General features: G+C 36.6%; 2 protein-coding genes across 2 annotated transcripts; one reads left to right on the forward strand and one right to left on the reverse strand.

Annotated features, from left to right (window-relative positions):
• Nucleotides 1–1,878: 1,878 nt before the first annotated feature.
• Nucleotides 1,879–3,668, forward strand: LOC117914706 (CBL-interacting serine/threonine-protein kinase 7-like). The gene has a single exon (XM_034830152.1). It carries the CDS (start codon nt 1,958–1,960, stop codon nt 3,215–3,217), a length of 1,260 nt encoding a protein of 419 aa, XP_034686043.1. The 5' UTR covers nt 1,879–1,957; the 3' UTR covers nt 3,218–3,668.
• Nucleotides 3,669–4,939: 1,271 nt separating this feature from the next.
• On the reverse strand, nt 4,940–8,290 carry LOC117914705 (pentatricopeptide repeat-containing protein At3g23020). Its single transcript, XM_034830151.1, has one exon. The coding sequence runs from the start codon at nt 8,007–8,009 to the stop codon at nt 5,364–5,366; it is 2,646 nt and encodes an 881-aa protein (XP_034686042.1). The 5' UTR covers nt 8,010–8,290; the 3' UTR covers nt 4,940–5,363.
• Between the last annotated feature and the right edge of the window lie 4,285 nt (nt 8,291–12,575).

Here is a 12,575-nt window from a genome sequence, read left to right on the forward strand (position 1 = left end):
GAATTATAATAATAATAAATTAGATTTTTTTCCGAGAAAAGATTATGCTGTCTCCATTAAGCCACTCCTTTTATATGAAATAAAATTACGATTTTTTGAGATTTTTTTTTAAAATTATTATTTAATATATATATTCCCTAAATTATTATCACACAACTATGAAAAGTATACATGGAAGTTGGCAAGTAACAAATTTCTAGTAGTACACGCAATCCATTTCAATAATTAAAAAAAAATTGGCACATTTTTCATACCAGCGCCTTTCCTTTTTTTGAAAAAAAATGAAAATTTGTTGAATAAATACATATTAATTTTAAAATAGAGAATTTAAAAAAAAATTAAAATTGAGTGAATGATGTTTGTAAACCTACCAAATGAATAATTAAATTTGTATATAGTCGCGCATGCTCCTGAAGGTTTGACTTGTGTAGGGGTCCACGGGAACCAGGGTGGTGGGTGACTCGTGAGGAGTTTGGCACAAGGATTGAAGTGGGCCGTCGAATGGGGCCCACTTCAATTATGAGAATAAGACAAGGGATGGACCTCGTAGGTCGCGGCCCATTCCAATGAACGCCACCACCCTGAGGAAAGTTGGGAAACTGACGCGCAGACATGTACTTGTGCAATTGCCTGGCAATGACGACAGGGTCCTTGCGAGGAAGGTCATTTCTCAAGACCAAGTTGTAGGTGGAGTGCTGGGGACACTTCAACTACATACCGCATATTCTTCGAATTTGGAATTTATTTTTTTTGGTGAATTTTCCTTGTGTAGAATGCAAGCATTAATGCTAATTGAAAATAAAAGAAAAGAAAATTTATTAACCCTTTACGTTATATTTGATTTTTGAAAATTTAAAAAAAAATATGAAAAAATATTTAAATTAATAAATTATTTTAGTATATTCATTCAAAATCATTTTATTTATTTTCTTTTATTATTTAAAAATTAAATAATTTTAAATACATGAATTTCCAACTAATTTTAATTACTTTTTTTAATTTTTCGGAATCAAATATAAAAAAATTATTTTTTTAATTCATTCTTTACTATTTTTTGAGGATTTATATAAGTGTAGTGGGCGGCCTCATCTCAATTTCTCTAGTCAATAATATTCTACCATGTATGAAATCCTCGGATGTCTTCTAATGTTTTGTGTCAAACTTAATTCTGTTTAATTAACAATAATAAAGGCAATCGTATTAGAAAAACCTAGATAAAACTTATTTATCTTACTTATTATCCCTCTATAACACTTGAAATTAAAACTAATGAAAAGGTTTAAAACTCCATAGGATTTTTTTTATACCAAAAATGTCTTCTCGTGAAAAGGAAAAAGGTATATTCTTGTAATATTATTTAATTTTAAATCAAGAAAAAATTTTGTTTTCGAGCTCTATTTAATAACTGTTTTTTAAAATACTTTTGAAAAATAGTTTTGAGAATAATTTTTTTAATCTATTATTTGATTTTTATAGAACAAAAATTTGTTTAAAAATTTAAAATGTTTTTAACCTATTTTTGGTATTTTTAAATATATTTTACAAAATAAATTTGATATTTGATATTTTATTTTTAATAATTTTATATACTTGTATAATTATTTTTTAAAATAATTCTTAAAAAATAAGTAAAAAAATAAAAAATATTATCTAAAAATATCAATTTTTTATTCTTAATAATAGAAAAAGGAGTTTTTTTTTTGTTTCCGCGTGAATGGTTGTTTTTTCCTTAGCAAATGAAAGTAAGACTAGGGGTAAAGGGCAGTGTTGGAAAATAAAAAAGAACACAAGGCCCCCACAGCTTGGAAAAGCGACGGCCAAACAAACGCAAGAAAGGCCATCTCTCCTATAAAAATTAAAAGCCAAGCACACCAAAACGCTCCACTCTGAACGAGCCTGGGCAGCGCTGCCTCCGTTAGGGTTGCGGCTACCGCCGGCCTTTCCCCCTCCTGCCTTCATGGAACCTACCCCCGCCGGGCTTATCCTTGGCAAGTACAAACTCGGCCGCCTTCTCGGCCGAGGCAGCTTCGCCAAGGTGTACCAGGCCCACTCCATCACCGACGGCACTGCCGTGGCCGTGAAGATCATGGACAAGGCACGAAGTGTTGAGGCCGGCATGGAGTCTCGGATCGTTCGCGAAGTGACTGCCATGCGGAGCCTTCAGCATCCCAACATCCTCAAAATCTACGAGATCATGGCCACTAAATCCAAGATTTACTTGATTATTGAGTTGGCCAAAGGAGGCGAACTCTTCACCAAAATCTCTCGCCGTGGGCGCCTCACTGAGGCAGCGGCGCGCCGTTACTTCCAGCAACTGGTATCGGCTCTCTTGTTCTGCCACCAGAACGGCGTGGCTCACCGCGACATGAAGCCGCAGAACCTTCTCCTGGACCAGGACGGTAACCTCAAGGTCTCCGACTTCGGGCTGTCCGCGCTTCCGGATCAACTTAAGAACGGACTGCTCCACACCGCTTGTGGCACGCCTGCGTACACGGCGCCGGAGGTCGTTTCTCGGAAAGGCTACGACGGCGCAAAGGCGGACGCGTGGTCTTGCGGAGTCATACTTTTCGTCTTTCTTTCTGGCTTTCTCCCGTTCGATGATAGTAATCTCGTGACAATGTACCGGAAAATCCATCGTCGGGATTACCAGTTTCCGTCTTGGATCTCGAGGCCGGCGCGATCGGTAATATCACAGTTGCTCGATCCGAATCCTAATAAAAGGATGAGCATCGAAGCGCTGATGGAATCTGCCTGGTTCAAGAAATCTACGCCGGCGAAAAAACTTGAACATGCAAGTTCGTTTGATTCAGACATGGAATCAATGAAAGTTTGTGAATATGGTTCAGCGCCGCTAACCATGAATGCTTTCGACATAATATCGATGTCGTCTGGGTTGGACCTGTCGGGGCTTTTCTTCGAAGCAGCAGCGAATAAGAAGGAGAAGAGGTTCATGTCGAGGGCATCAGCAGAGATAACTGTGGAGAAGATGAGAGAGGTTGGTGAGAAATTGGGATACGGTGTTGAGAGAGGGAAGGTTGGAAGTACAAGGAGGGAGGCGGGAAGGGTGGTTCTGTTGGTCGAAGTTTCAGAAGTTGCTCCATCATTGTTACTAGTGGAGGTGCAGGTGGTAGACGGAGGAGAATTTGAGTTGAAATGGGAAATTGTGAAAGCTGGGCTTGAAGATATAGTTGTTTCATGGGAGGGTAGTGGGATGTAGATGAGTTGGAGCAGCGTTCAGATGGGGAGTTGTGAAAGCTAGGCTTGTAGATACAGTTGTTTCATGGCAGAACCGCGGGATGTAGAGGAGTTGAAGCATTGTTTAGAAGGTAGTTAATTGGGGATTTAGAAATTAATGCAGAATTGGTTGAAGGGGAGTAGTTCTTCACGGCAAATAGCATATGGGGAGCATTGCTGGATGAAATTCGGTGTCCGGTGGTGAATTTAACAGTGGTTCTCCGAGGGTGGGTTACAAGCATCTTGTTTGGTCATCAGATTGGTTGTTTAGCCATATTCCTGCAGATGAAACTTGGAACAGATTCTGTAAAAAAAAAAAAAATGGAAGGATTTTGCTTTTCTCCTTTTTCTTCTATCCCAGTTGGTGGTGTATTCTCCTAATTTAATAAATATAATATATATGGCAAAAATGAACTTACCGCTTATCAGGCTCACCCACATCTGTAACCTATTTTTTCTAAAATCACCAAATTTCAATGTTCCCTTGGATGGACAAAGAATTGACATCCACCACGTCACCCTTTGGTAGGTCAGATGTTTAATAAAAAATTATGGCAATTGCGATAGTTGAAAAGATGTATTTTCCTTCCACAAGTTGCTTCCTGGGGTTGTTGAAAAAGAAATAGAAAAGGGACTCATGGAATGGGCCTTCTACTAAGTCTATGAGTCTATATCATATGATGCTATAGCGAGTGTGATATCCAACATTAAAAAAGCTGGAGGGCTCTTTGGACTTGAAACCGATGATACGAACACAAATGAGTTTTAAAGTTATATAAGGGCTCTCTACACTTGAAACAATTGAAACAGATAATATCTACACGGTTGAGAGCAGATAGTTAAATGAAACTCTAACCCCGTCTACATGCCCTCCTCTTTCTTATATGTTATCACCTTCCTCAAAAAGTAATGGCTACCTATTGAGATCATTAATTTCGTTCATTTAGTTGCTTTTTATATGTAATCAATATGAATTCAATGATTGAAATCTCGGCTGAAAAATAGAGATACCATACCTTGACAGTTTTACAGCAGGTCCCTTTTGTAAAGAGCCATGCAACAGGATTCTAGGAAGTTGGTGTCATGGGCAAAGAAGCAGTGAGCCGCTTGGAGTTGGGTGTTGTTGGACACTGCTGCTATATGAGAGAGAGCAGGGTGGAGGCAGTTTGAAGTTGATTGGCTTTTTATCTTTTTTCCTCGTCTTCTTTTGAGCAAGTTGGGGAGCAAGTTGGTATCCCTGACCAAGGGTGTGGCCTGCTCCTTCTGATAGACTCAATCATTCTAGCGCAAGATCTACAAAGAAGGTCCCTAATAAATTCTATCGATGTTGAATTGGGGAACATTACTTCAGACCCCATTAAAGCCCAGTGATATATATTCCCAACATCAAGATCCAAGTCCCTGCTCAATTCTACAAATGTTAAGAGAAAACCCATCAGACTTCACACAAGGTCAGTGATATTCTCACCTATGGGAGGTTTTAACTTTTAACATTCACCCAAAAGACAATAAGACATGGGAGGTTTTAACATTCACTCAAAGGACAAAAACACATGCAAGGCTAATGCCACCACAAATTATGTTGTCAAAGTATCTGTCCCTCCCACATATTGTCCTCAGTATGCCTTAATTCATAAAATAACAGCCTCATGTTACCCATGTTACCCAGATGATGTTGCGACCTCACAGACAAACACTTATCAAATAATTTAAGAGAAAACTGCAGCATTATGTTAAGAGACAGAATCAGCATCCTCAGTTATACCATTTCCAGTTCATGAACTAGTAGATTTACATAATGCCCATTTCAAATTGATTCAATAAAGCCTTATCTCAACTACAAGGGATTGGGTACCCAAATGCCATTTCTGCGCCATTTAATTCTACCTTGTGCACTTCTCAATTAGACTATAGGTCAATTGATCTTTGCTCATCTCTTCCTTTTAGTCTTCCTCTAATCCTTGGACCACCTCAAAGGGATATGAGGTTAGTTTCACCACAACTGTGTGTAAGAGGAATCCTTGCCAACTCAAAGAGACTTCCAGCTTTTGACATGTGAAATTTTCCAACAAGATGCAGCTATCAGATCACTGTTTGAACTTCATTGTTCCAACTATATATTGCAACATTTAGCTAACACAAACTGTACTTGAAAAGCTGGTAGCCGAGCAGGATATCTGAGCATCAGTGTCATCCACCTCAACCACAGAAAAGAGGATTGATGTCCATGCCTGCAGGCCACTCTGAGGATCCTTCTTCCTAGTCATTTCCAGTTTGCCAACAGCCTGCTTTGGAATTCCACATTTCACTAGCACAACTCCCAGTGATTTGAATGTACAATCATCCGGTTGAATGGCAGCTTCTATCATCTCCTTAAAAGTTCCCACTGCATCCTTAAATCTCCCGTCCATTGCATAGAACCCAAGCACATTATTATAACTCAACAAATCTGTTACAAGTCCCAGTTCTCTCATCTTTTGTACAATCTGAAAGGCTTCCTTTAACTTCCCAATTCTCTTGTACATGCACAACATCATTGCAAATGAAAACTCATTGGCATCCCCTTTTCTCTTCAAGCTTTCAAAAATTTCTTCTGCTTGTTTAACCATGGACCTCTCGCTGTAGAGGTCAATCATACAATTTGAAGAATACACATCTGGACCCACTTCTGATGCTTGAAGCATTTTGTATGCTTCCTGCGCTTCTTCTAAGTAACCAACTTTGGTATAAAGCTTGATCAAGGAGTTATATATAACAGCATTCATGGGTAAACCTGCATTTCTCATTGCATTAACATAATTCACAGCTTCTCTGACATTCCCAACATCAGCAAAAGCATTTATTAAAATGCCATAAACGACAACATCAGGCTGCACATTATATCCAATCATCTCCTTGAACAGTCCTTCTGCCATTTCCAGTTGACCTAATTTAATAAAGCTTGAGATCACAGCACAATATGGTATGCAATCACTTACCAGTTGTGTCTCCTGCATCTTCATTAAATAGAACTTTGCTTTGTGTGGGAGGTCAGCACTGGCTAATATTTGTATTAGAGAATTATAGCTAAATTTGTCTGGCAGTACACCATGATTCTCCATACTATCAATCAACTGACATGCCTTCTCATATCTGTTGCTGATCCCGTAAGCTTTGATCATCACATTGAACTCAAGGACACTCAGTTTTCTACTCTCTTTGCAGCAAAGAAAAGCTTTCTCAGCTTCCAAAATATGGCCACGCTCCCCATATGCATCAATATTGGCAGAATAGCACTCAGAACTCATATTCCCTTCAAGATGAAACCTCCTAAACCACAACCAAGATTTCTCAAGCATCCCTGCTTCTATGTACATTCTAGTCAGAGCCGATTGGGTGAATTCATCAATCTCAAGACCCCTTTCATCCATCTCTGAGACAAGGATTTCAGCTTCACCAACTAAATGCCTTATTGAGAATGCATACAAGAGGGTGCGGTAACTCACAAGGTCTGGCTCAAGGCGAGCCTCCTTCATCTTCTTAAAGTAGCTTGCTGCCCTGTCAATATTATTGTGCTTGGCATGAAGGGAGATGAGAATATTATATGTTCTTGTGTCAGGAGGGCATCGGAGTTCTTCCATTTTCTGCATCAATGAAGCCGCTTCTTCTAGCTGGCCATGATTGCCACAAATGTGAATCATTGTATTGAAAGTAACTGTGTTTGGGATAATCCCTTCTCTAAGCATCCTGGCAAAAGTGTCAGATGCTTCTCGAAGCTGGCCAGCCTTGCCATATGTATCAATCAGGGTATTATAAGTGTACGAGCTTAAACAAACATGAGGTTGAGAAGCACTTTCTACAGCACTAGTAGCAGTTGGTTCACTAGTTTTGCCCTCATCCTTCAAAGTTTTACCCAATGACCAGTTCTTGAAGAATTGCTCTGCTTTTTTAAACTCTCCAGCCTTCTTGTATGTTTGAACAACAACCCCCATAGTTACTTCATCAGGTTCCATCCCTTGTTTGTTCATCCTATCCAACCAATGAAGCGCTTCTTCTGTAAGGCCACCTTTGCTATAAACATCAATTAAGGTACCATAAGTGGAATTAACCGGTGTAATCCCTCTGCTCATCATCTCATCCCACAGACTCTCAACATGGTGCCACTTCCGTGCTTTCCCAAGAATTCTGAGCATGATGTTATAATGAATCACATTCAATTCGTAACAACCCTTTTTCTTCAACCACTCAAAAATCTCCAAAGCCCTTTCCCAACAGGACTGCTCCTTCAAAATTATGCTTCTTTCCTTGTTACTAAGGCTCTCTTCCCAAGGACTTAAAGCCTCATCCAAATCCTTTACTGTTTCCAACGCTCGCAAAATCGATGGAATGCATCCTCCATAAGAGAGCCATTTTTTCGAACAGTTGGTGCTCACCTTCTCCACCAAATCATTTGCATTCCCCGATCGGAATCCTACCACACCACCCCTCTTATTTATGGTTCTACCATCACCCCCACTGTTCCTTCTCTGCTTTCTCTCAGGGTCCTTCACGAAACCATGTTGGTTCAACCCTGGTTTCTGGGATGCACCACTTCTCCTATCATGATGGGTTTGTCTACAAACTCTACTAAATCTCTTGACCCCTCCATTGGGACTCTCAGGCACTTTCTGTACTCTACGTTTCTTGATGAATTCAACCTTGTCCGACGAGGACGCGGAATCTCCTATGTTTGGTGAGGCCCTAGCGGACAACACCTGGAAACAGTTGGTATCCAGACAGTGAAGCTTCGCAAACATTTTCCTTCTTTTTTCACAAATGGGTACGCATTGATTCCTTAGAAGATGGGTATCGATTTATCAGAAAGCCGAGAAAGCGCTGTATGTGAAAATCACAAATCCAAAATGGGAATTTGAATACAACACAAGGCCAAGATTTTGAGAAACCAGAGTTACTTGAAATGAAGAGAGATGAACCACACGACCCAGATTCGGTATATAACTCAATAGCAACAATAGATATGGAAAATCAAATATATTTCTGATGTTGGCAGGTTTCTGGGAAATTTTTCATACGAAATCCTTTCCGCCTGCAACTTTGTTAGGAACCTAGGACTTTCCATTTCCCTTTGAAATATCCTTTTTGTCCGCCAAATGAAACGACATCGTTTCGTTTGTTTTGATGTTGCACAGATGATTTTCACAAAATTTTCTATTAATATTTATGTACTAAATACATACTTATAATTTTTATTAAAATAAATTTTGATAATTAAGAAAATTTATATAAAATTTTAAATTAATATTTCTTATAAATTAATATTTTTTTATAAATTAATATTTTTATATTCATTTTATTTATTTTATATAAATATTAATAATCACTTATTAAATTCAAATCAAATGTCATCAAGAAGATTAAAAAATACCACTTTTTAAAGTATAAGAGTAAAAGAAAAATAAGATTTATATTATAAAATGTGAATATAAAAATAAAATTAAAAATAAATACAATTTTTTGGTTTTTTTTGTTTAAAATTAATCATTTTGTAAATAATAAAATATGAAATAAAAATAATTAGAAAGATGAAAAAAAATAGTTTCTATTCCAAATCTATTAAATAGTAAAATATGAAAATAAAATAAAATTGAAAAAATAAAATAAACCCCATCCTCCATGGATATCTGCTCTTTTTTTTTCTTGGATATTTTTTATATTAGATTTTTTTTTCTATGTTTTTTCTAATTAGGAAAGGTACTATTGAAAAAAAGTTAAGCCTGAAATTCAACAATAAAATTTATTTTTATTCTTTCTAAAAGCAATTTTTTTTTCTCATGATATTTCTCTAATAAAAAGACCATTTTTAAGTTTTTTTATTTAATTTTTTTCAAGTTATAATACTTTAAATTGAATATGTTTTAGGATATTTGAAAAAATATGGTAATTTTAAAATAATATTTATTAAAAATGACATTTTTAAAATTATTTTCGAATTCACATACTTTTGATCACATTGATTGAAATTTGTCTTTTCAAAAATAATTTTTAATTAGATTCCTTATGTCCAAGATTTGAAAGTAGTTTCAAAAGTATCGTATTTTAAAAATATTTTTTAAATTATTATTATTATTCTTTTTTTTCAAAATCCACTTACTTGGAATCCTATATCTTTCTAATTTTTTTTTTTCTCATTCAATATACCTAAAGAGCTTAATTAGAGTTTAGAAATAGGATGTTTTGATAGTAGCATAATTACTTTTTGATAAAATAAAAATATTCAAAAAATATTAAAGTGAAAAAAGTCTATTAGAAAATTAATTAAAAAACATGTATTAATGTAGAAATTGTGAAAACCAAAATTTATACCAAAAATAAAGTTAAACTAAAATTAATAAAAATAAATAAATTAAGCATTAAAAATTATTATAAATATTTTAAAATGAGAATCAAATTAAGATACTGATTTTATAAAAAAAAAATTAAAAATTGAAATATAAGAAAAAGTTTACTTCTCATTTGGATGCATACTTCCTATTTTTGCTTTTAAAAAGAGAATGTAATTTCTATATAAAATGTAAAAATTCATAAATAAATAAATAAATAAAAGTATAATCCTTAAAAATTGCTTTAAAAAAAATTAAAATTGAAGGTAGTAAAATACCTCAATTTTTTTTAAATAGGATTTAAAAATCATTGTCTTTTTTATAGAAGTTTTGTTTTTTTAAAAAAATGATTCAAAAAATGTAAGGATCTGCTTATGAACTATTTTTTAGAACAGTTTTCTATTTATCAAAGAAAAAAAAACATATTTGATAATCAAAAACTATTTTCCATTCTTAAAAACATAAAACAAGATGCTTTCAAATAACATATTGTGGACCCCGCATTTCGACTCAATGCGTTTCCCACTCGATGGCGAGCTCGATTCTATTTCGAAAAAAGATGATTTATTTTATTTATTAGAAAAATGACTTGGAGTCGCCACTTATTTTTGTTTTATTTTAAAAGGGTAAACAAAATAAGAAAGAAAACCCTAAGTGCGACTCCTTATTTTGGAAAAGGTGATCTACGAAAACCGACTCAGGTTCGGGGGTCTGGTTACTTATCGGGAAGGTACGGTAAAGACCGTAGCACCCCTCTAAGTCCCTAAAGTCGGGTCTCTACTAATAAAATGAAGCGATCATGGCAATGAATGAGTAAATCAAATAATACCCAGAATGATTATGCACGTATGAGAATCAGAGCACTCAATGATGAATGACCAAAGTGGGAGAGGGACGTACCTGGGCATCAAACGATCAATGCGCTATCAAGAGAGAGGGTGAGTGTGCAATTAAGAAATAATAGCATGCATGTCAGAGAGCAGGATAAATCAATGATAATCAAGTCAATCACTCAGTCAATCAATCATAAAATTATTTATGTAGGACCCCCACCAAAGCCCGATTCATTTTTGCATGAATTAATCCCATAAATTCCATTATTCGGCATTACGAAATTAAATCCTTGCTTATTTCAAAACGTTTTAAAACAAAAGAGATGTGAACATAGCTTGCCAGGAAGAAAAGTGACAGCAAAATTTATTGGAAAAATGGATTTTTGGAATCTAAGAAAAAAAAACTAAGGATGAAGAATGGACGAGTTTAAAGTTATCTTAAAACAAACTAAAGTCTAGAAAATTATTCGAAGAATGAATAAAAATATTTTTCAAAATCAGAGACGGTAAAATGGAGAAAAGCATTGTGGCTCAAAGATGGCCATGCACGTGGACCTGAGGTGATAATGGATGCTTGAATAGTCTCTGGACTAGAATATGACGTTGTGGGGCTTTGCTCACCCCTCATTGCCTGCAGCTATTGAGGAACCATTTAGAAATGCTCATTCTCCATGTGATGATGAATTGACTTTTAGCATCCCCTCTTCAATTGGAATAAGGTGAGTGACGTCAGCGCCTTCAAGGATGCTCTTGATGCATGATGAAACACCAAACTCATCAGGTCTTGGATCAGCCATATGATGAGCATCAAAGTCAACTGCACCTCTCAAGTACACAACAACAACTGGAGCACCTCATTTCATAGCAGGTTCTAAAGCCCTTCACTGCTGATACCTCAACATTCTTACCCATAACAGAACCATAGCAATCCCTGTCCCACAGCCTTGAAGCAGTTCATGAATCATCACTTCTCTGAGGCAAAGAGACAAAACCTTTTAGGCCAATGTGAATAAGGACAGCCTCAATTCCACCAGCTATCATCAGATCAACTTCACCGCGGTGGATATAATTAGCAGCCACATGGAAGTGATAATTGGAGGTAGCACAGGCAAAGTAGCATAAGCAATAGAAATTGAGTAGTGACTGCCATTTGCCTTTATTTAAAGCTCTGATGATCCCTTCTTCCAAACAGATGGCATTGATGGGTATCAAGGGATGCTTTTGACAACAAATTATCAAATTCCAGCATTGAAAATCGACTCCAAGCACTACCTGATGTGGTAATAAAAAGGTATGAAAGTTGTAAACTAATAAACAGTCACCACGATAGGTTCAGAATGACTGCAGCCCCAACTGAACCATATCTTAGTTTCAGCTTTGGAAACCAAGTCATGTTGAGGAGAAGACCGCAATCTCTTCATGTTGTCCACTTCATACATTTCCAATCATGCTGAGAATACATTCTATCATTCTGAAATCTCCTACGACCAATTTAGAGAGACACAAACACTAATAGCGTCTTCCCTTTACTGATCATGTTGTAATTACAGTCCGACTCTCTGCCCACCAACGCTTTCATTCCCCGCTTCTTGTTCTGGAGCATTAATCTGGGAGTTGGATTATGAAAGAGTGTACATTTGCTATCAGTACCACATTCGGAGCCTCTTGACTATCTGTATAACGTCATCCCAACTGACTTTGTCATGGGGAAGTGAAGATGTTTGATCGAAAACCTGGAAGGTCTTGTGAATGTTGGTGAGGTAGGAATCCAGAGTTTGACTCAGCTGCTCTCTCTTGGCTCTACCCATCGTCTCTCTGTCTCCCTCTCTCTCTTTAACTTGCCACAGCAAGATTCTGCGTTTCAGGTACAAGGTAAGCAGTACTGGAATCACCCACTAGGGAATATAGTTGTCCCAGAGAGCTCCTCAAAATATTGCATGCCTGAATGAAGGTTTCTGTGATGCCTCCAAGCTTTTCTATCTCTGCTTCCACCATTGCAATCTGTTCTCCTTTGCATTGTTTAGAGGAAATGCTGAAGATGATAAATAATTCTCCTCCAGTATCGTTTTAAATACAGGAGCTACATCATCAACCACAGTGGTGCCCCAAGGACAGTGCCATTGTTTGTCTAAATCTTTGTGCTCATAGT

This window comes from Vitis riparia, chromosome 5 (assembly GCF_004353265.1).
Source record: "Vitis riparia cultivar Riparia Gloire de Montpellier isolate 1030 chromosome 5, EGFV_Vit.rip_1.0, whole genome shotgun sequence".
NCBI lineage: Eukaryota > Viridiplantae > Streptophyta > Magnoliopsida > Vitales > Vitaceae > Vitis > Vitis riparia.